At 37.9% G+C, this 23,987-nt stretch overlaps 1 protein-coding gene across 1 annotated transcript in view; it reads left to right on the top strand.

The window, feature by feature from the left end:
* The first annotated feature begins 2,411 nt into the window (after positions 1–2,411).
* Positions 2,412–23,987, top strand: part of crim1 (cysteine rich transmembrane BMP regulator 1 (chordin-like)) — a 610,482-nt gene continuing 588,906 nt past the window's right edge. Inside the window, exons 1-2 of the mRNA XM_088928119.1 lie at positions 2,412–3,230; positions 6,403–6,576. Of these exons, the coding sequence (XP_088784245.1) occupies positions 2,918–3,230; positions 6,403–6,576 (487 nt within the window). The 5' untranslated portion in view covers positions 2,412–2,917. The remainder of the gene's footprint in view (positions 3,231–6,402; positions 6,577–23,987) is intronic.

Here is a 23,987-nt window from a genome sequence, read left to right as displayed (position 1 = left end):
CCACTGCCGATGGCAGCGTCATACACCATGTCTGGGTTGAACGTGTCGCGCACATCGCCGTAGTCAAGCTTCAAGGTCTTTTTGAAAAAAAACAGTCTCTACTTCACTGCTCGTGGGCTTACATTGAGTGACTAGATGCCGCAAGGCGGTGGTATATTTTCGCTCGTTTGTCTTGGGGTTTAGTTGTTTGCAGATTACGGCTGCCAGTTCTGCTCATTTCCACGGACAAAAAACTAAAACAGGGTTACTGCCCTGGGGGTTTGGACATTCTATCATAGGAAACTGAAGACCCAGAGTTTGGTCATCTTTTTCTTATGTGCTTCTTCCCCCCCCCCCCCCCCCCCCCAGCCTGCGCCTCATTTCTCCACAGCTCAAAACATTTCCAATCTACTTTCTTTCCCTGTCCTGCAACTTCTCCTTAGTTCAACCCGTTGTGGACTAAAGCTGTCGTTCTCTGGAACACTATCATATTAACTACTCCTCAGAGCAAAAACCACACGTCTGTGTTAAGATATGTTCATTTCACGAGTCCCAGACTCGCCGGGTCCCTGACTTATCGAAGAGGACACCCCTGTGGCTCGCTTTTCAAACTACAGTATTAGTTCTTTTAAAGGATCACTTACTGATGTCAGACGGCCGCGGATTTCTCCAGACTCTTCTCAAAAAGGATAAGTATTTATTCCCAGAGCTTCGTCCAATTCACAAAAATTGTCCGGGTCCGGATGGAGTTCCAATTCAGTTGAGTTCCAACTCAGTGCACCACCCTGTCAACATCATCCCTACTATAAAGCATTATAATGGCATTATAATGGCAGTATTATGTTATGGAGCTGCTTTTAATCAGCAGCCACTGGGGAGAAAAGGGACAGAGCAAATTACAGGCAAATATTAAAGGAAAAACTACTTTAGTTTGCTAAGACCTAAAACTGAAAATTCAGCTTCATGCCCAAAAGCGACACAAAGCACATGGCCAAAGCTACAATGGAGTGGCAGAAGATTAGGAGTGACAAAAGTCCTTGAGTGACAAACAAAAACAAAAAGTGAACCAAGCTGGTGGGCAAAGACTTACCCAAAACGAACTGCAGATGTAATTGCTGCCACCAAATATTGAGCTCACTGGTCTCAATATTATTGCAATCATTGTATTTAATTTTTTCTCCTTAATACCAAAACACAGAGCCTGCGATCGAGGCTCCCAGTGAACTAGGGGACTTTGTATTACAGTTCTCTAAACATGAGGTGCGTACAGCCTTTAAGAGAGTAAAAATCTGTAAAGCAGCCATCCCAGATGATGTCTCCCCTTGTGTCCTTAAAACTTGTGCTGACCAGCTATCTCCTGTGTATACAGACATTTTTAACCTCTCTCTGTCCCTGTCAGTTGTACCAGAGTGTTTAAGAAAACCACAATTGTGCCACTGCCCAAGAAGACCAAGTTAACTTCAATGATCATGAAATGCCTGGAAATCCTAGTATGGTCATACCCTATAGGGCAACATGCGAGATGTCGCCATGGAATGGCTAATAGGATTATTTTAAATCATATCTCTTGGTGCTGGCCTTAAAGTATATAAATTAGGAATATAAATCGATACTATTTCTAATTAAATAAAGTACAATTTTGTAAAAAGAATTAAATTAAACTAGTTATGCATAAGTATTGTGTCCTAAAATCAGTGACTTGTTTTACTTTCATATCTCTTTCATAGCAGAACCTCTGATCGATTCAAATATATTTATGACAAAGACGATGTACTGTAGGCAGAAGGGAGACTCTCACAGAACACGCAGACAGATAAGTGAAATACAGGTAACAATATTGCTTGTAATTATTATCACAGTGGCGATTATTGCTATTTCACCAGAATATTATTTCAGGTGAAGGATAATAAGTTCGATATCATATAGAAAACAGCAAGTCCCTTTTCTCGCTTAAAACCGTTTTTTTAAATCAAACGCTTTCATATTATCTTAAATTGTTTCTTACGTAGAAATGCCTATTTTCACATTTAAAAGAATCCTAGACGATGGAGTCGTTGAAAGAACAATCGCATTTTTCTTCGCTTGCAAAAAAGCCAAGGTACCGAAAATAATCGCAACAACCATTTGCTGTGATCAAGTAAAAATAACGGCTTTGGAAACTATTTTCAGTCATAAAGCAAATTTAAATAAAGCTGAGCTAGTTTACAGCATAAAATGAACAGTTGCTGCGAAACCCATGACCCAGAATTCCATACCTGCAATCACGGCAATTTAATAAGCATTGTAATGTTGCCTTTACACTCTGCTTATATGTCCAGATTTCCTGTGTTCCATATCTGGAATAGAACTGCCCAATGAAGCAAGGCGATGTAAAATGGGAGTGGTTCCGTTATGAGGTCACAACGTGGGACTGAACTGAGAGAGAAGCAAGTGGAGCGCTAAGCGCTAGAGAGCGATAAACATGAAAGGGAGCACATCAAATGTGTGACTGAAGAGCCTTTATTTTAACAGGTTTACTGAAGTCATACCAATACCAAATTATACCATTGTTCATTCTTTGAGGAAAAAGAATGCCCGTTGCTTGAGGAACTGGTGCATTGAACAGGAAAGGAATGTCCTTGTAAGCAGAGAGAAAAACAAACAAACGGATACATGACTACAGAAAAAAAAAGTTTTCCGTGGTAGGGAAAACCAGGAACAAACTTTTCATATGCTGCATAAATTATGCACTGTATTTCTGTTGTGGGGTGGTAGCCACTGCTTCGTTTTTCTGAAACTCATCTTTCAAGATTTCTATCTTAACAAAACATTTTCTCTTAAAGTTTTAGGAAAAACGAAACGCATATGATAGCTAGTATCATACTGGAGCCATATACTTTTTAAAATATTTTTTTCTGTCGTGGAGGTGATTGTTTTCAGTGCGGATACGTAATTACAAATGGCCTCTTCAAGGATATACGTTGTTGCGAAATGTATGCTGATCGTCCAACTTATGATCTTGATTGCTAAAAGCAGCCAGGCTCTGTTGTGCCTGCCTTGTGATGAGTCAAAATGCGAGGAGCCTAAGCACTGCTCCGGCGCTGTGGTTCTAGGGATCTGCGGCTGTTGCTCAGTGTGTGCAAAGCAAAAGAACGAGAGCTGCGGAGGTGTGTATGGACTGTACGGGACGTGCGACAGGGGTCTTCGGTGCGTGATCAGACCCCCTATGAACGGCGGTTCCATCACGCAGTACGAAGTCGGGGTTTGTGAAGGTATGGATGTATCTCGTATCCTCTCTCAATTGCTAAAACCGAAAACTTAAACCGTGTATAAACTTGGGACTGCTTTTCCATGTTTATTTTCGTGTTTTTAGACATTAGAATAAAATGGGAAGTGAATCTCTGTTCGATGTTTTTTTCACATTTGTTCATCACCACTATGGAGAACAGTTACAAAACCACAACATAGAAGAAACAGACGAGGTGTATTCAGCTCTAAAAAGGAAATGTTCTTAGTTCAAATGCATCTATGATTATCAGTGAACGGTTGTTTGAACACACTAGCGTTGTGTTTTTAATAATAATAATTACTGACGTTATTATTAAACCTATATTTTTTCCTGTAGTTCCAGTTGTTAGCTTAGAGAGGTGTAGTTAATGGATTTACAGCATGTGGGTTTTCTATTTCTTTTGGGTATTGCTAACGGATTCCATGCTGTTTTTGGACGTGGTGCCAGACCAGTGGTTCCATCGAGCCTTGCTGGTTTTTCACCGGAACGCCTGCTATGCCTCTTGCTTGCGCATCAGCTCCTGTATTTCACCTCGTCCCTCAAGGACTTGTATGACAAATACGGTGGATCAAATGCGTGATCCTTTCAAACATTTTGCAGCTAAGCTGTTTTCATTAAGCTACTAAATCATTCAGGTTACTGGTTTAACAAAGCGTTTTTGAAAATAGTGTTGAATGCAAACTAAACATGTAAATCAGATTTTAGGAAAAAATAATGGACTGGAAAAGCGTACAAACCTGTAAACGTTCAGGAGAGTTTTAGCATGCACCGCCCCCATAATAATATCTTAATACTATTATCTTGTTAAGATAAAGTCATATTTTAAAGGGGATACAATTGTTCTATAAAAATATTTTTGTGGTGTTTCAGTTTGTACAACTTGCTACTGTAAATATATTTTAAAATAAAGTGAAAAACATGAGAAATAGTTATGTAGCTCACCAGCTATGCCAAGCAACTAGTACATACATCTGCAAGATTTTAAAATACAAACTTTAATATAATAATGGTAATCCACACTTAAACGTACCTTAAAATGTTTATTGTATACCATGTAGTTGATTTTCTCAGCGATTAATATAATGCTGGTATATGACAACAGTCCTGTTTTCAGTTAAAAATAACTAGTAGACTCGTAATGTAATAGAGACTTTGACAGTTTTCACGTTTTTCACATTTTGAAATGTAGTCCTGGACTTGCCTATTACATATTACATATTCTCTGGTGCTGAAAACTGTGAAAGCCATAAACAGTTCTGAGGGTCTGAAACAAAGGTGGGTAATGTTTATTGAAACTGCAGTGAGACTTAATCTTTAGTAGTTTTATCAAGTGATTAGTGTTCTTAAAAGCTAGCATTAGCCCATACAGTGATCTTGCAATTTAGACTTTTAAATGTAAAACTTTTATCACTCCTAGGTCAGTGGTTTCCTGAATAAAATAATCTTTCCAGTGAACATTTTTTTTGTCAAGATACCCTTGACCTAGAACTTGGTCAAGATTGCTGTTAGAATTAGCAATCACTTCACTTCAGCATTGCTGTTTCAATGCATCTGCATGGTTCTTTATTACTAGCTGTGGCATGTGACCATCCGTGTTCAGTATCTCCTTTAATACCCTGATTTTGAGGATTTCACATTCTTCAGATTTTCTACAAGATATTTCTATGACAAAAAAAATGAATAGATAAGAATATAAAAAAAAATGAACAGCTGTATTTTATGAACTGTGTTCATTCCAAAGCAAGCCTACAGCGGCCACAATCTTCATACAGTGTATTTCCATTTATTGGCTTTCATATATATATTTAAAATTTGCTCTATAGTGCACACAGCAGGGCAAAATAAACTCGATACATTTTAGCTAGACTTACAGCTTTCTGAAATAGTACTGTATTTCAGCCTACTATATACTACTGTAGCTTAAGGTTTTTGTATTCAAAAGAATTTGCAGAAAATATTATTTAAAATGCAAAGTCTGATCCAAAGCAATAGACATCATAGATCATTCAACAGAAAGTTCAAGATTGAAACTGATTGATACAAAAGTTGTGCATGCAATAATTTGAAACAGAAGTTTAGAATGGAAGTTGTTCATACTAAGTGCTAAGCTGTTCTTCATTTGAAAATATTTTGCGTGTTCTTTTTTTTCAGTTTCCAGGAAAACAGAACCTTTGGATTGTAAGGCTGTTGTTTAAAATGTCTAAGTGCCAGATCTAGCTTACTGAGGCTAAAAACAATTCTGAACTGATTATGGATCAAAGCTTATGTGGACTCTTTCTTGACTTTCAGCTACCTACTTGAACTACTTCAGCCATTTTATATTATACTTTTAGAAAATGTACAGCAGATTCATATATTGTGTCCCAGAAGCCTTTGAATTTGGCATGGATAAAAATGCACAAGGTGATATATGTGTATATATGTCTGTATACACAGCATAAACGCAGTGGTCAAAATATTATCCACCATCACAAAAACCACCATTAGTATCAATAACTTCTGAACATGATGTTGAATGAATACCACACAGTTTTGAAATATCGCAATCACATCTAATTTTTATAGCAGGATCACCTTTTTTAGGAGGTTGTGATGAGGTTGTAATAGTGTTTGGGGATTATTTTGGCCAGGTAAAATGACAGAAATCTGCTTCATACTCCTTATGTCAGTCATGCTTAGCTTGTCACTCAAAACGGTTCTTAATTTGACACTTTGATTTGATTCATTTGGACTTCTTATGTTTCTATATTTTGTCTAATATAATATGTTGTCTGGTAAGTGTATATATACTGCTGTGCAAAATTCTTAGATATTTTGAATTGTTTTAATCTTTTGAGTCAGTTTTTCTTTATTCAGAAACCTAGTTTGATGGTAAAATCATGTTTTAAGATAAAGTAATCTCAGTAGTCAGTAGTTTTTATTTACCTCAAGTATCCAAAAACATGATTTTGATAAAAAAAATTAAACCCTTTAAGTGTACATAGTGACTTGTGAAATGAAAAGGTTCCAAAGTTGACTTTATATCATGTTAAAATTCAATGTAAGTCTTACAATGAGACAATCTTTATATATTTCTTTCATATATCATTCAAACTTTAAAGTACACCAGATGTAAAAAGGCAAAATAGTTAATAATTCTTTCTCTTTTCTGTCAGAAGAAAACTGGGATGATGATCAGCTACTTGGATTTGAACCTTGCAATGAGAATCTGATAATGGGCTGCAACATAATTAATGGGAAATGCGAGTGTGACAGCATTCGGACCTGTAGTAATCCGTTTGAATTTCCAAGTCAGGAGATATGCCAGTCTGCACTAAAGAGAATTGAAGGTAAGTGCCTCTTTCATGTAACATCTTTGTTAAAGTTGCTGGTTTGGTTAGCTCTTTGTTCTGGGTACAACAGTAGGTGATCGCCCAGAAATGAAAAGAAACTTGTTTTTTTCCCCGCTTACCTCGATTACCTCTGTTTAAAATCCTCACTATGTAATTGCAGCCTGTTCATAAGGTAAATCAAGGGGTTATAAACAGAGTATCAAATTAGCTCAATTATGTGGTTTCCACATTCCAGGATAAACTGTTCAGAATAATTGTTTTCATGTTAGCAAAACATCTTATTTGAATTTCTTTTCTAACCTTCTCACATGAATCTTGCATCAAAGCAAAAATGAGTTTCTTAAAATGAGAAGGAACATGGTTGTGTGTTTGTATTTTGTATACAGAATGTGGGAGCAACAGAACAATACTTGTAAAACTATCATTTCTTAACAACATAACAAAGAAAACATTTTTGTTCTTAATGGCAAATTGACAAATGGGGTGCAAGCTTGGCTACTTGGAATGCACACAGTGGTAGATTAATTTCTGGTCTCTGAATATGCTCTTTCATGCATGTAGATCAACTAGGAATTTATTGCTGGCACTGTAACAGTGTAAAGGCCTGAAAACAACCTTTTGTGAAGCACTGCTCTTGTGTTTGCTTCAGCAGGTGTCTTGTACAATCTGATTTTAATGCTTTGTTTTGTTTTTCTTCTCATTATGTCAGACAAGTAGAGCTAGTGTGCTGGAATTGTCTTGTTTTGTCTGTCAGGGAACAAACATTATGGAATCTGGCATGCTTTTCTGTGTAGCCCTCCTATTGGCAGTGAGCCTGGTTTGAGAATACTATTTGATGAATGTTCATTTTATTCAATCAAAACCTTGTACCATATTTGTAAATTTGTGCTGAAATGTAGTAGAAGAGTTTGGTCCCTAACATACTCACTGTAAAAGGTAAAAAAAATCTACTTATTTCTCAACTGCAAAAATCGTATCCCTAAGGGAGCAGGCTCTTAATGATATGTAGATCTTGAAAGGACAAAGTCATTTATTGTGGTAATATGTAAAAAAGGGTCAGTTCCTTTTTTGAATGAAAAAAAGGTTTGGTGTTTGTATGTGTTTTTTAACATTTAAAAAAAAAAAGAATTTTCTTGAATGTTTTTCATGTTCCATTACACATGTATCGATGTCAGCCTCCCAGTGTTTGTTGCTGATCTCAGACAATCTGTAAACAAAGGTGTTATTTGTGTTTGTACCAGTGTGGTTATCACAGGTATAATCAGGTTTATTCTTAGCAGCAACACTGTTTTGGACTCCTGAGAACACATATAGCCAGGGGAAGCAGACATGAAGGGCCTGGCTGGCTGCAACCAGCTGCTTGTTACCTTATTGGAGATTGTTTTGGGGGCAGCTTTCAGAGGAATGTAACTGGGAAGAAGGGGGTAGGAACTGGTGGCTTGACAGGCTGTGTGATTTAATTGCTGCTGGCTAAATAGATTTCTCTAGCATACTTGCTCTGTTGAGTGCTGGAAGAGAGCTCTAATATGTACAGATGCAGCCATTCAAAGTGCGCGTTACAGACACGTACCGCAGGTGGCGTCGCGCAGTGTGACGCAAGATGACGCGTGGCACCGCAGTACGTGATTGGTTGACCAACAGGGGCACTCGTGGTCTGTTGGTCTGTCGTAGAAAGACTTACAGTAAACGTCTTTGCTGTGCCCGTTGTAGATATTGAATTTTACCACTGAAGGGAAATCTTAGTAGCTGAGCATAAAAAGAATAGGAGCATACTGTAACGCGTGTGAAGGCCATAAACGATATTAATTTTGGAACATAAACATACAGTATATAGCTGGTCTTGGTACTTTAAAGAAAAAAATACACACCAGTATTCCATTTCTCCCTAAACATTTTAAGTTTCGAAGTCTTTAACTAACGTGATACCGGAGTCAACAAGCATACTTTTAGAATTTGATTAATAGGGAATAGAATATGGAATCGCGTATCTAAAGAATTTAATAACGATATGATTATATTCGTGTACTGCGACAGGGCTGTGTAGGGCTGTTTCGCCTCCCTGTTCATGTGAGTTGTCCTGTAGCCTACTGGTCTACATGCCTGGCTAACAACTCGCATGTTGTGTGTTCAAATCCAGCTGGTGCTGGACTTTTCTTTTAACAAACAATTCTTCGAAAAAATAGAATAGCGATATTATGGACAATCAATTGACTTTTATATTTCAAAATATCCTAACATGATCGATTCTAAGTCATTTTTGATAACAATGAATAGTCACCTTCTTCCCTTCTGACAACGGTCCCTGCTTCTGCTTCCTGCTTCTATTGTGTGTGTGTGTGTGCGTGCAACAGAGTACATTTTTATAGAGAAATGGAGGCTGGACAGTATGCATTACAATATAAACATTTATATTGATTTAAATTGTGTTCTGATTTAAATCGCAAACGCGTGTTTAATTATATGTGTTTTTTAATCATAATCAGGCTAATGCAACATAAATTGATACAGTATCTTTGTCTTCTAAGTATCTTAATAAACTTTCAGCATAGCTTTCTACCTGTTAAGATTTATATTTCTTGGGATTTTGGGATCAAACGTGGAAGGATTAGATTGTAATCGTTTTTATTTGTCAAATACGTGATTGTATTTCTGAATGTTATGTGACACCTACAGTAGTTCACTGCTTTAAATACATCAAATTAAGAAAGTTATGTGTAGCACTTTAGATCTTTTTTCTGAACCAGGGAAAATCTGATCATGTTTCTCTATAACAATAATAAAAAACTTTATTTTACATATCACCTTTAAAAGTGGTAGTACCTTTTTTAGTACTATATTTTTGTATTATATTCCCTATTAATCAAACTCTAAGAGTATGTATCGGCTTGTCAGTCAGGTCTTTTTTCTCTATTTGAATTGTCGTTTACACCTCGCACGACTTTAAAAGCTAGCAAGACAGGTTTCGATTCACATTAGCTGGCGAGCCCTGTTAACAAAAAAACTAATAATAATGTAACATGCCACTGTTTGTTCATGAACAAAGTTATACTGAGATTTCCTTAGATAGGCGATTAAAAAATAAACGTTTCATATGTTGCTGTTGTGAATGCCTGTGGAGTGTATCTTATTAAGCTCTAAATTGCATTTTGAGCGGTTTTTGACTTTTTTAAAATTGCATTTTGGGCGCGGACAGCACATACAAGGGTTAATGAACTGCGCCAAGAAATTTAAAATAGTATTCTTTAGGTGCGAGGGTAGGAGTGGACCGCAGCAGGCATAATCAGCAAACCAGGATAGTTTTGTGGTGTTTGTTTAGATGAAACGTTCCTAAAACGTATAACGTAACAAAATTAAAGACGATTAAAATCTGTAATCTTTCCACTTGTACTGTGAGTCATCGGAAAGTTTCGGCTTTGTGTAAGGATGGTATCAAAAAGCAATCTTAAGTGGTGAGAAAGCTGTGCTCAATGTATTTAAGAGACTTAAAAGTAAAAGGAGATGCTTCATATTGCTTGACTAATTTTGCTTGACTAACTAAAGTTATAAATGCAGACGCCCCCTAGGTGCCGCGCCGGGTGTAACTATCAAAATATACATTCCCAACACTAATTGTACCCATTTGTCATGCAAATAAAACACCTTGAATTGAATTGAATTGAGGGAGAGATGGGGGGAGGGGGAGAGAGACAGCCAGGACTCAAGGCAAATAAGATACACTCCACAGGCATTCATAACAGCAACATATGAAACGTTTGCACGTATAGTTAAGTTATTACTTGGTTTTCAAAGTGCAATGAAATACAATATTGTTGTTGTTGCTGTTCTTGTTGTCTTTATCCTGTAAAGCGTTTTGAGAAGCCACCTTTAAAGGCGATATATACTGTAAAAGCGCTGATTCTTATGGAATGTGTTCCGCCGGGGATTCAAATTTTTATTTATTTATTTTTTAATCGCGTATCTAAGGAAATCTCAGTATAACTTTGTTCATGAACAAACAGTGGCATGTTACATTATTATTAGTTTTTTTGTTAACAAGGCTCGCCAGCTAATGTGAATCGAAACCTGTCTTGCTAGCTTTTAAAGTCGTGCGAGGTGTAAACGACAATTCAAATAGAGAAAAAAGACCTGACTGACAAGCCGATACATACTCTTAGAGTTTGATTAATAGGGAATATAATACAAAAATATAGTACTAAAAAAGGTACTACCACTTTTAAAGGTGATATGTAAAATTAAGTTTTTTATTATTGTTATAGAGAAACATGATCAGATTTTCCCTGGTTCAGAAAAAAAGATCTAAAGTGCTACAGATGCCACTTTTAAAGGCGATATGTAAAATAAAGTTTTTTATTATTGTTATAGAGAAACATGATCAGATTTTCCCTGGTTCAGAAAAAAGATCTAAGGTGCTACACATAACTTTCTTAATTCGATGTATTTAAAGCAGTGAACTACTGTAGGTGTCACATAACATTCAGAAATACAATCACGTATTTGACAAATAAAAACGATTACAATCTAATCCTTCCACGTTTGATCCCAAAATCCCAAGAAATATAAATCTTAACAGGTAGAAAGCTATGCTGAAAGTTTAGTAAGATACTTAGAAGACAAAGATACTGTGTCAATTTATGTTGCATTAGCCTGATTATGATTAAAAAACACATATAATTAAACACGCGTTTGCGATTTAAATCAGAACACAATTTAAATCAATATAAATGTTTATATTGTAACGCATACTGTCCAGCCTCCATTTCTCTATAAAAATGTACTCTGTTGCACGCGCACACACACACACACACAATAGAAGCAGGAAGCAGAAGCAGGGACCGTTGTCAGAAGGGAAGAAGGTGACTATTCATTGTTATCAAAAATGACTTAGAATCGATCATGTTGCGATATTTTGAAATTATATTTTTTCGAAGAAATGTTTGTTAAAAGAAAAGTCCAGCACCAGCTGGATTTGAACACACAACCTGCGAGTTGTTAGCCAGTCACCTAGACCAGTAGGCTACAGGACAACTCGCATGAACAGGGAGGCGAAACAGCCCTACACAGCCCTGTCGCAGTACACGAATCTAATCATATCGTTATTAAATTCTTTAGTTCCGCGATTCCATATTATATTAGCAGAAAAGCTTAAAACTACCACTTTTTCACACGCTATTTCACATGCTAGTTAAATACTTCGATGCTTAAAATCGTTAGGGAGAAATGGAATACCGGTGTGTATTTTTCCTTTAAAGTACCGATTCCTGGAATCTGACTGGCTGACACCCTTCTGAAGTGGTTCCATAAAATCTGGTATACGGAAAAGAAAGCGTTGATAAATACAAGTGTCTTTTAATACACTCTTTGCTGTGCTCTTGAGGATCCTTGTGATATTTTGAGCTCTAGTTGAATGATAAGTGTCGCATTTTAAATCATTTTCGTAGTTAGAAATTATGAAACGCCCTGTTAAAAGCAAGGAAGTTTTTATGCCCGTTGAAGTAAAACAAAATGCCTGACAAAGTATGGCTTGGACAGATTCCAAGTGCTTGTACAAATGTGCTAAAGAAATTATACTTTGAGTATACAGCTTGTCCAAAGTCATCCATTATTAATACTATTAGTAATATCTTCGGTAAAGGCTTTGATGCATAAATATTTCTGATAAAGGTAGGTTGTGTACTTTTGTCCAACTGAGCAATCTTGCTTTCATAAAATATACCAACATTTTAATGACTGATGATTAACATGCTGTAATATACAGTTCAAAATTAAAGGCTCAAATGCTGTACATGAGAGGTTAAGCTCCCCCTGGCGGTTTTACAAGGTGACGCTGGATAGTTTCCGGCAGAGCGTCAAATGACGCGCGATTAACCACGTGACACTGCGTGACACCGCGTGACACCGCGACACGCCCACCGGGGTATGCCGCGAAATACCTCACCCATTTTGAATGGCTGCATCTGTAGAGCATGTGCACAGCACTGCAAGGGATGCTTGTGAGTTTGTTAGGAAATTGCTGCTTAGTGGCTAACTGGATACGGATTTTAAATGTTGGAATCCTGAAATATATATGTATTTTCATTTTATGTCCTGTAAAGCAAGTAGAGCAGTCTATGTCATTGTAGCTAAGCACAGGGTGCATTTTTTAGCAAGTATTGCATAAAGATCTAATGATTACTGTGCATGCATTGATATTGAGAGTAGAAATAGATGAAGTTGCAAATGTAGAACACATGAATATGAAGGTTTTGCTGTATAAATTGTGCACTTAGATTTATTTATCAGTTCCATGGAGAACACTATAGGAACTCTATAACAGAGTAAAGGGTATTTTTAATATAAAACTTGCTAGATCAAACAAGTTCAACTTACTGTATTTGTTAATTTGAGAATGCTGTCAGCTGTTTTTACTGTTTTTGCTAATACACTGATAGATTTAAAGAGAGATACAACAGTTGAGTAATTTCGGCTGTCTGCTTATTAAAAAAGTTCATTGGACATTTTTTAGATAAACAGAATGTCCATTTAAACAAAATTAATAAGAGAAACCAAATTTCAAAATGTATATACTCCCCCTGTTATTGAATGTTTATGACTGATTTGAGTTTTGTTCCTTTTGACTTTAGATTTAAACAATATACATTTTATGTCAGAGATTAACAGAATGGTGGTTGTAAATAAGATACTCCAGGTAATTCTCTTGGTCTGAAAAACAAACTGGAACTCATTACTTACAGTAGTTCTTCCATCTGGTTTTGTTGCTACATTGTTTTAAATTGACATGTTCTTTAAATGTTCTCTTGGCACTTTAACATGCAAGTGTTTGCATTTTTAAGATGAAGAATTGCATTGATATGTGGAGCTGCATAGATGTATAGTACCATACAGATTTCATTTTGAATATCCTTTTACTGTAAGTGCAAATATGCTGATGTAGCTTTGTGGACATATTATGCAGTGTATTTTTTTTTTATCAGACTTAGCCTTCCAGTCTGCCCAAGACTAATTTAATCTCTACAACCCCGTGAAAAAAAAAACTGTGTTCATGGATTCCACTGTAGAGCATGTTCATGACATTAGAAATAGAATGTGGTTAATAAATAAAATGTGGTTACAAGTAATTAAAGGTCAGTATGACAAGGGTTTGAAAATTTTCAAGTTTTCTCTTATAATATAAATTACAGTTTTAAGCATAAAGTAAACATATCCACTGTTATTCACTTTTAGTTCACTTTTAGCTTACATATGTTTTAAATCATTTTCATTTGCCAGTTAAATAGTTTTTAAGATACAAAGTCATGTACCTTGCATTTGAAGTTTTTTTTCATGTTGATAATTGTTTAAGATTGATATATCATTTTCTAAGACTAGAGGTTTGTCAGTTTAGAAACCTCAGAGTGTGTTACCAGCTCCTGTGATCCTAATGCATACGGTCTATGCAAAGATTGTTTTTCAATACTTTCATTCATGGATGAGATTTTATTTAATTGTACATAAGACAATATGTGGGTTAAGAAGCAGTGATGACTTGAGAAAGTCTGTGGATCCTGTAGGATTTGGAAGTCTTCTTTTGAATAAACTTTGCCTCAGCCAGATACATTTTAGTATTGGTGAATTTCTGAATCCCAGCAGGTTCTCTGTCTTGATCATTTTCTGTTGCAGGCCACAAACTGTACAATGCATTCTACTAATCTGACATATTCTGAAAGGCTCTATTCAAGTTGTTTTAGTACAGTGAATGACCATTAGACTGGAAGGACATTTTAGAAAAACTATTTATTTCCTTCTTGCAAACTACTTGGACAATTTAAGCCTGGATGGTTACATGTTTTCTTATGTGGAAGATCAAGTGAGAAGGGTGAAGACTGTGACTATGCGCTGGAAAGGTTTTCTGTTTGCACCTAAGACCACTGTCTTTCTGCAGCTTAAGCCTGTAATTCTTCACACCCTTGTATTCAACCAGAGAGAAATGAAACAGATTGCAGGATGCCAAATGGCATCTTTCTGCCCTGTTTGTTTATGTTTGAAAGACTTCTGACACTGCCCCTTTCCCTTGTGTTCCTTTGATATGTTAAAGTTTTGCCTACTTTTAAGGTATAAAAATTAAAGTGTAAGTTCAGTCAAGGGAGCATATCTTACTGAGTGCTAGGGGAAACACTTTCTCTGTGATATGCTCCCCTTCCGCTGATTTAATTAAAGATCTCTGTTTGACAATCTTCTAACCTGAGTGAAGACTGAGTTTTCTTCGACAATTAATGGTGCCGTGACCCGAATGGCAACGCCAAAGCAGTAAGTCTGATTGGACTGGGAAACTACCTTCTTGACACCAAGCGTGCCAACAGAAAAAGGTAAGGGACCTTTTAAAATCCCTATCTGGAGTCTGGATGGGACTTTCCAAGGCTGACCGAGTTCTTGCATGATGGGCTTACACCATTCGAACTTTGTCTGAGATTGTCTACAGATTTCTCTGGTATAGTGTACACAAATCTGGTCTGGTTATTTAGCGCACTGGTTTGTGAACTGCTGGAAAGTTCACCTGGTTTTGTGAAGGTTTAAATAGATTCCTTCACCTGGTAATTTGGCGCTCTGGTTTGTAAACTTGGTTAGGGTTTACCTGGTTATAAAGATATTGCGAATTGTTAAATTGATAATTACTGCAGTACGGGAAATTTGGAATATGTGATTTAAATTGTGCACAAGGGAAAGGTTAAGTAAGTAGATAGAAGAAACGTAGAGTTATGTCGATTGAAAGAGTAGATGAGGAAGGAATATTGTGGAAAATAAGAAAAAGGAACGTGTGATGTGAATGAAAGTGGGAAGTAGATTATGCGTGTACGCTGTGTGATATTTTCTTGTTCTCAAACACACACACACACACACACACACGCATACACGCACACACACACACAACACCCAAACATAAAACACACCTCTTAATAAAAGAGCAAATCACTTGGTAACAGGGTTTAAAGGACGTTGGGAGCCGAGAATAGCTCTGACTGGAGCCCAGTGCGTAAGGCCACCCTGGGGCAAAAGCAGTAATGCTGGCATTCTGGGGATGGTGAATTACTGATCCAGGAGAAGGGTTGCTCATGTTCTCGTTCCTTACCTGTGAACAGTGAATTGTAAGTCCTCTATAAAGACTCTGAGAGGCATTTAGATCTGGAGGTAACAGACACCTGTAGTTGCATGAGTGCTGTAATGCACAGGTTTTCCAAGTGAAAAGCACTCGCCTATGAGCTGTTACCTCACACAACATGGTAAGATCATACTGAATTAAAAATGGGGGGGGGGGGACAATCAACTCATCCTCCCCCCGAAAGGGACCTCAGCTTACTAGATACTGTATATAAAAGTGAGAGCCCATATACCAACCCAGCGTGAACAGTACTTTAGTTACACACCACGCGCTGCAGATGCCCGGTGATTTGAGAAATATTATTAAAGAATTTCTTAATAGTTAGGAAGAACCTGAAAAGTTCAAAGAGGATTTGCTACGGTCACAGAATGTTATAATCCAAACTGGTCTGATCTAAATAAACTATTGCGAGTTGTTACACCTTCAGAAATGAGACAACTTGTGTAAACTGCTGCCAATTGGCCAGTGCAGAACCCCAAAACAAGTGCGGATCTAGAGGCTATAAGTACGGTATGCCTCAAAGAAACCGATTCATAATTGCACACAAAATAAAGGAGAAAGCCCTGCTGATAGTATGGAAAGAATGGCCAAACTCTTTGAATTATATTCAGGAATTCATCAACCAAGAGGTAACGTGAACTGCCTAAAGTACAAAACCGTTGAAAACCATTTGTGTAGGTTGGTGAAATAAAGATCTGGAAGAATTGGCAAATATAGCCCACCATTGTTAAGGATGTCAGGAGCAAAATTGAGAAATTGTAAAACAAACGCTAATGGCCATGGAGATGTGCCTCTTCTAAAGGAAGCTGCGGATGACATAAAGACTCCTGGATGCTCCTTGCATCCTGACAAACTCTGGCGTTCTCAGAACGGCCGCCTGGTAGCACCTAGAGCCCTATTGACCTGTCTTGCTCGCATGTCCCATGGGCTGGCACATGTGAGAAAAGGGGGGGGGGGGGGGGTGGTGGTTACTGCAATACAAACAAAAAGAATGGTTTGCCCCTACTTTTGCTTCAATTGCTGCACAAACCTGTAAAAGATGTGTAACCTGTCAGCAGCATAATGTGGGAAAACCTCTGAAAACTTTCCAAGCAGCACACCCTCCCCCTTGGGGACTGTTTGTAAATGTTTAAATTGATTTTGTACAAATGACTAAATGTTGTGGATATGAGTATGTCTTAGTAATAATGGATTCTTTTACAAGATGAGTAGAAGCATTTCCCTGCAGAAAGGTTGATGCAAAAACTGTGGTGAAATCCAGATGAAAGACTTTGTGTGCAGATTTGGGATTTCTGCTAGCGTTAACAGTGACAGGGGAACTCATTTTCAAATGAGATCCTGAAGGAACTGTATCTTGCCCTGCAGATTGAACAGAATCTTCACTGTCCTTACACTGGTAGATTAGTAGGACTGGTAGAAAGGCAGAATGGAATATTGAAGAACAAGCTGGCTAAGATACTGTATGTACTGAAACGTGGTTGAAAATGGCCAGATTCATTGCCACTGGCTCTCATGAGTATGCGTTATACATCCAACAGGAAAACAGGACTAAGGCCCTCATGAAATTCTCATGGGCCTCCCCATGAAAGCCCCTTTCTCACCTGCTCTGAATATGGCAGAGATGGGCATCCACTTCATGGATGATATGTTGCTTTCCTTCTGTCAGAACCTAATCAAGAATGTGAAGTATGTGCAGCCCAGGAAAAAGAACCTGATCGACACTGCCATAAAGTGTCAAGGCCGACCCACATGGATCCACGCGTCCTACTGCAAACTCACTGTTGCACCTTACCTCGACGAGACGGACCCGCCAGAATCATCGCAGGTCTCTAAAAAGGGCCCAGAAGAAGATGAAAGTTCTGTGCCACCACAACCAATGCGGGCCCAGAGTAGTGGCCCAGAAGAAGACGAATGGAATTTGAGTTACAGACTCTGGACAGGATCTGCTGTTTATTCGAAAATGTTGTTTCTAAGCTTTATGTGTGGTCTAGGAAGTGTTGCACAGGGGTGGGAGGGTAACTCTTTCCTTAAATTATCACACCAGTGTGCAAAATCATTGAATAAATCAGGATGCTGGGTTTGTTCCCACGTCCCACATAATTCTGGAGCAAGTATCCCCATGGCACCAGTTCCATTTTCTTGGGATGATATGTTTGGCAACTGGAAAACAGTTAACTGACAACCTGATGAGAAATCAAAAATATGGTATCCCAGTGGCTGCAAGTATTCTGTGTACAGTACTAATGTCACTTTTGGAGGATGTTATAAACCTCCCTATAATGTCACTCGAAGAACTAATGATGTTCGGAGCTTGAAATTGGCTTACAAAGCTGAAGGGCTTCTCTGTTATGCTAACAATGGCACTGTCTATATGGGAAATAGCTCCTGCAATTATACCATTAGTTGTTATCAGAATATTACCATGAAGATACTCAACCGCACCGACGCTTCCTCAGTTTTTTATGCCACCCAGTACTTCAGCAGAGGTTGTACATTCAAGTCCTCTGGAATGCGAACTTACAATGGGACTTATTTTATTTGTTGGGAAGGAGCATATCCCTGGCTTCCACCTGACTGGGCAGGGTCATGCTACATAGGATACATTACCCCAGCAATGTGGTATTCTACTGTTCTCCCTTTTGAGCACTATGATAATCGAAACAAAAGAGCTATCTCCGAAGGAGACCGGTTGGCAGCTGTTCTGTTCCCTATGTACAGGGTTGGCAGGGCCATGAAAGAAATTTGGCTCCTCGCGAGCATCCTGGAACGTGTCAGCAATGACACTGTAGAAGCCCTCGATAAACTGTCTGCTGAGCTGGTAGCAATGCGAACCATGGTTCTCCAAAATCGGATGGCCCTCGACTTTGTTAGCTGCAAAAGGGGGGACCTGCACCCCAGCTCAGAAGAAATCTCTGATCTTACTGAACACATTGGCAGGGAAGCTGCCAAGCTACACAAAACCCCAGGATGGACCCTATGGGGCTGGGTTAGTGGTGCATTAGGAAATCTAGGTGCCTCCATATTGCAGGGATTATTGCTCTTATTGGGCTGTATAATTGGAATATATGTATGCCTTTCAGTTATTAAATGTTGTTGTACTTGCACACTGAAAGAAATCCAAGCCCAGATGTCTAACACAGATATAATATAATAATAAAAAACTTTATTTTATATAGTGCCTTTAAAGGTGGCTTCTTTAAGCACTTTACAGAATGAGAACAACGATAAATAAAAAGAATACACAAGATAAAACACAATTAGAGAAAAAGGTTTTAACCTTTTTTCTTCTTTGAGAAACTTTGAGAGAGCATAAGAAGAAATGTAAGCAACAAATTTACAAAGATATTTTCAGGAAAGTAAATTCATAACGCAGATTTAAATTTGTAACCAATAAAGGGCCTGATAGGAAAGTTGCAGGCAAGTAACATGTGGGGCTACAGATTGGAAGCAAATGGAATCTGTGCATCTGCGACACCCCATTCCTGTTATTGAACATGAATAAACATGTGCCTTTTTGATGGTCTCAGAGACCTAGATGCCACATCCCAGCTTATCCCCCAAATGTTTAATGTGGCTCAAGTCTAGTAAGTTAACAGCATGACTCCTATGCTTTCCTATTGGAATGTTGTCACACCCGGGCGAGTTAGCAAAAGCAATAGTTGAGGTTCCAACTATTGATCATTGCAAATTTGCTCAGTCTGGTTGCTATTAGACAGTGTAGGACTTCACTTGAAGTAGCTGGGCATTCCTGCTCAGACTGCCAAACTTGGATTTCCCTATTGATTCATCTGTTGTACATAACATTGTGACATACACGCTAATCATCTGGGTTGTCTACACAAAACCTTGACTCATAATTAAACATTACTTAGTTTTGCTGATAAAGAGTCTAACTCAGTTGTTGCTCCTACATAATGCTAGTTCTTTTGATAAGCATGGCTGATTGATCCCTGTCTTTGCTTTATTTTTTTGCACATCAAAGTCATTCAAGTGTATCATGGTCAGTCTTGAATTATCGCTTATCAAAAGTAACATGAAAAAAGTCCTGCCACAACAACTCGATGGGGTTTCGGGTTTAGGTCTGAATTTTGAATAGGCTATTCCAAAACTCTGAGTTTCTTGTTCTTCAACCATTCTTATGTAGATTTGGTTATGTGTTTTCATTGTCTTGCTGCATGACCAAGGTGCATTTCAGCTTCAACCAACAGATAGCCTAACAGTCTCCTGTAGAATTCTCTGATAAATGGTTCCTTCAATATGGCATGTTTTCCAGGTCCTGATGCAGCAAAGCATCCCCAAACCATAACACTATGGTTGGTTTCTGTGGAATGCAGAGTTTGTTTTTTGCTAGGCATATTCTAAAGTCGATTCAAAGGGATCTATATGCAAATGTTTTAGGAATAACAATAAAATGAAGTACAGATGCAGCCATTCAAAATGCGCGGGCGATACCGCATTATTTTCCGGTACGCTGTACGCAGTCTACCGCAAGCTACCGGTAAATACCGCGAGTTACCGGTAAATACCGCTAGCAAAATAATAGTATCCGGAATTTCCGCAAGGTGGAGCTAATAAAGCTCAACCTCTCATGTTTGAGCTGTAGCCATCAAAGTCTTTAACGAAGATATTAATAATAGTATTAATAATAAATGACCTTGGACAAGCTGTAAACTCAAAGTATTGCCCTGGTCCACATTCTTTTTTTCATTGACCGTCTTTGTAAAAGTAACGCCACAGCATTTCGCAATCACGCATTTTTTTCCAATCATGCAAAGTACAGTGATTCACCATGCCTTTCACATGCTCATAAAAGAGATTGATTTAGGGACATAAACATATTACCGTATGCAAACTGTACTGTATACAGTATGTATATGTATATTTAATGTCTTAACTGTGCCCGTTTAAGTATTGAATATTCATATCTAATTTTACCACTGAAGGGAAATCTTAGTAGCTGAGCATAAAAACAATAGGAGCATACTGCAACGCGTGTGAAGGCCATAAACGATATTAATTTTGGAACATAAACATACAGTATATGGCTGGTCTCGGTACTTTAAAGAAAACATACACGAAACATGGTTTCATTATGACCAGAATCTTGAGATATTTTTAACTTGATTTACAGTATTTGAGAGGTATGTCTTAACACCGATACTACAGTGCTTAAGTACTACTCACGTATATGTTTCTAGGTTTATATTATGCATTTCATACGGTCAAATTACTTTTGAGCAACTAATAAGAAGCGCGAAACGGTATGCGTTTTACTTTCGTTTCGTGCTGGGACCCGTGGATTGATTAGAGATATCAAGTACATACAAGTCATTTTTTAAATGTTGTAGTTCGTCTTGAAAAAATGTTACGAGTACATCATCTATCAACAATTACACAGGTTCTGTTTCCATATTGCGGATTTTGGTTACGTAATATTATTTTCTAGATTTCACGTTGTGAATATATGATTTGGGCAAACAGAGCCGCAAAGAAGTACATTATGGGTTGTTGTTTTTTTTTGCAGTTTTATCTAGAACAAGCGATGCTTAAACCTTTGTCTGATTCTTGTGAAACTATCCACACGACAGTTACAGTACCTAGGAGTTGACTTCAGTGATGTCACTGATGGGATGTTTCTAAAAATCCATCCTCTGTAAAACGTCTTCTCTAGTTGTCCTGCATATGTATTCGCTAATGAAGCTGTGTGTTCTGAGCCTGGATCTCTACATTTCTGTATGAACCACCTTAGAGGGCTAAAGACAGCTTGTGTTTAAATTGAGTGTAAGGCAATTTATGCTTCTAAAGTCATGGTCAGCATTTTTGTACTGTGCTGTAAACTTGTTCTGTGCCTAGTCACATTATTTTATAGCGTTTTCATAGCGTTATCAAATCTGGTGGCGCTGTGTTAGTTTCCTGACTCCCATGTCACATGGTCTGTGATTGTAACCTGTAATACCGGTTTAATTCGTCACAGCCAGCACTCCGGTTGTAAAGTAGAAGCAGGCGAGATTTCCAGCGAAAAACACCTCCCCCTTCTTCAGGTGTGAGGGTCTTCTGCTCAGAATGAAACGCTAAAATGTAATGTAGGCTCTGAATGGGTTCTGACTTGCTTTAACAAAATATGTTTACAAATCCTTTCACCTGGCATTTTCGTAGTTAGAAATTATGGAACGCTCTGTTAAAAGCAAGGGAGTTTTTATGTCCGTTGCAGTTCTTTTGCAACATGAATATAATTATATCGTTATTAATTTCTTGAGATACGCGATTCCATATTATATTCCCTTTTAATCAAATTCTAAAAGTATGCTTGTTGACTCCGGTATCGCGTTAGTTAAAGACTTCGATGCTTAAAATGTTTAGGAGAAATGGAATACTGGTGTGTATGTTTTCTTTAAAGTACCGAGACCAGCCATATACTGTATGTTTAAGTTCCAAAATTAATATCGTTTATGGACTTCACACGCGTTGCAGTATGCTCCTATTCTTTTTATGCTCAGGCACTAAGTAAAAGGAGATGCTTCATATTGCTTGACTAATTTTAAAAACTAAGTTAGAAATGCAGACGCTCCCTCGGTGCGCTGCTCTGGTGCGCCGGCTCTTACACAGTGCCTGTCTGCCGTAAGCGTTACAATATACATACCCAACACTGCTTGTACCCATCTGTCATGCAAATAAAACACCTTGAATTGAATTGAATTGAGGGGAGAGGGGGGAATACTAAAGGCAATACTGGCTCAATACCCTCGATGGGCTTTGACGTGCTAATGCGTTGGTTTAACAGTCCGGGTGTGGCAGGCTTCCAATGTCAACTCGACTCGATTGGAAGACAATGAACGTATTTTGTGATATTTAGAAATATAAATTTGTTTGGTGCGAGTGAGGTTTTATTTAATCTCTGACCAAGGGAAACGTTTCATTTTTTCAAAGAAATGTTTGTTAAAAAATAAAGTCATAGTTCTATGGGATTCAATCACAGACCATGTGACAAGGGAGTCAGGAAACTACTCTAACACACAGCGCCACCGGATTTAATAACGCAATAAAAACGCTATAAAATAATGTGACTAGGCACAGAAAAAGTTTACAGCACAGTACAATAATAAATGCTGACCATGACTTTAGAAGCATAAATTACCTTACACTCAATTTAAACACAAGCTGTCTTTCTGTATGAACCTCTAAGCTGGTTCATACAGAAAATGTAGAAATGCATTAGCCTGATTATGATTAAAAAACACATAATTAAACACGCGTTTGCGATTTAAATCAGAACACGATTTAAATCAATATAAATGTTTATATTGTAACGCATACTGTCCAGCCTCCATTTCTCTATAAAAATTTACTCTGTTGCACACACACACACAATAGAAGGAGGAACCGCTGTCAGAAGGGAAGATATGTTCAAAATATCGCAAATATCGTTCATGTTGCGATATTTTGAAATATAAAAGTCAATTTATTGTCCATAATATCGCTATTCTATTTTTTCGAAGAAATGTTTGTTAAAAGAAAAGTCCGGCACCAGCTGGATTCGATCACACAACCTCCCAGTTGCTAGTCACGCACCTAGACCAGTCGGCTAGAAGACAGCTCGCATGAACAGGCAGGCGAAAAAGCCCTACACAGCCCTGTCGCAGCACACGAATACCGTTATTAAATTCTTTAGATACGCGATTCCATATTATATTCCCTTTTAATCAAATTCTAAAAGTATGCTTGTTGACTCCGGTATCATGTTAGTTAAAGACTTCAAAGCTTAAAATGTTTAGGGAGAAATGGAATACTGGTGTGTATTTTTTTCTTTAAAGTACCAAGACCAGCTACAGTATATACTGTATGTTTATGTTCCAAAATTAATATCGTTTATGGCCTTCACACGCGTTACAGTATGCTCCTATTCTTTTTATGCTCAGCTACTAAGATTTCCCTTCAGTGGTAAAATTCAATATCTACAACGGGCACAGCAAAGACGTTTTTACTGTAAGTCTTTCTACGACAGACCAACGGACCACGAGTGCCCCTGTCGGTCAACCAATCACGTACTGCGGTGCCACGCGTCATCTTGCGTCATACTGAGCGACGTCACCTGCGGTACGTGTCTGTGACGCGCACTTTGAATGGCTGCATCTGTAACATAACAATGAAGACATTAAAATTACAGGATGCCTTTTTAAAACCTCTTTGTCGTCTTTTTGGTTTTGACCCTGTTACCTTTCAGTTCAAACAGCCAAAATGAAGCCTTCCTTGATAATATCACAGAAAATATGAAGAA

This window comes from Atractosteus spatula, chromosome 2, assembly GCF_055471065.1.
Source record: "Atractosteus spatula isolate fAtrSpa1 chromosome 2, fAtrSpa1.hap1, whole genome shotgun sequence".
Classification (NCBI taxonomy): domain Eukaryota; kingdom Metazoa; phylum Chordata; class Actinopteri; order Semionotiformes; family Lepisosteidae; genus Atractosteus; species Atractosteus spatula.
This window is presented reverse-complemented; position numbering and strand designations above follow the sequence as displayed.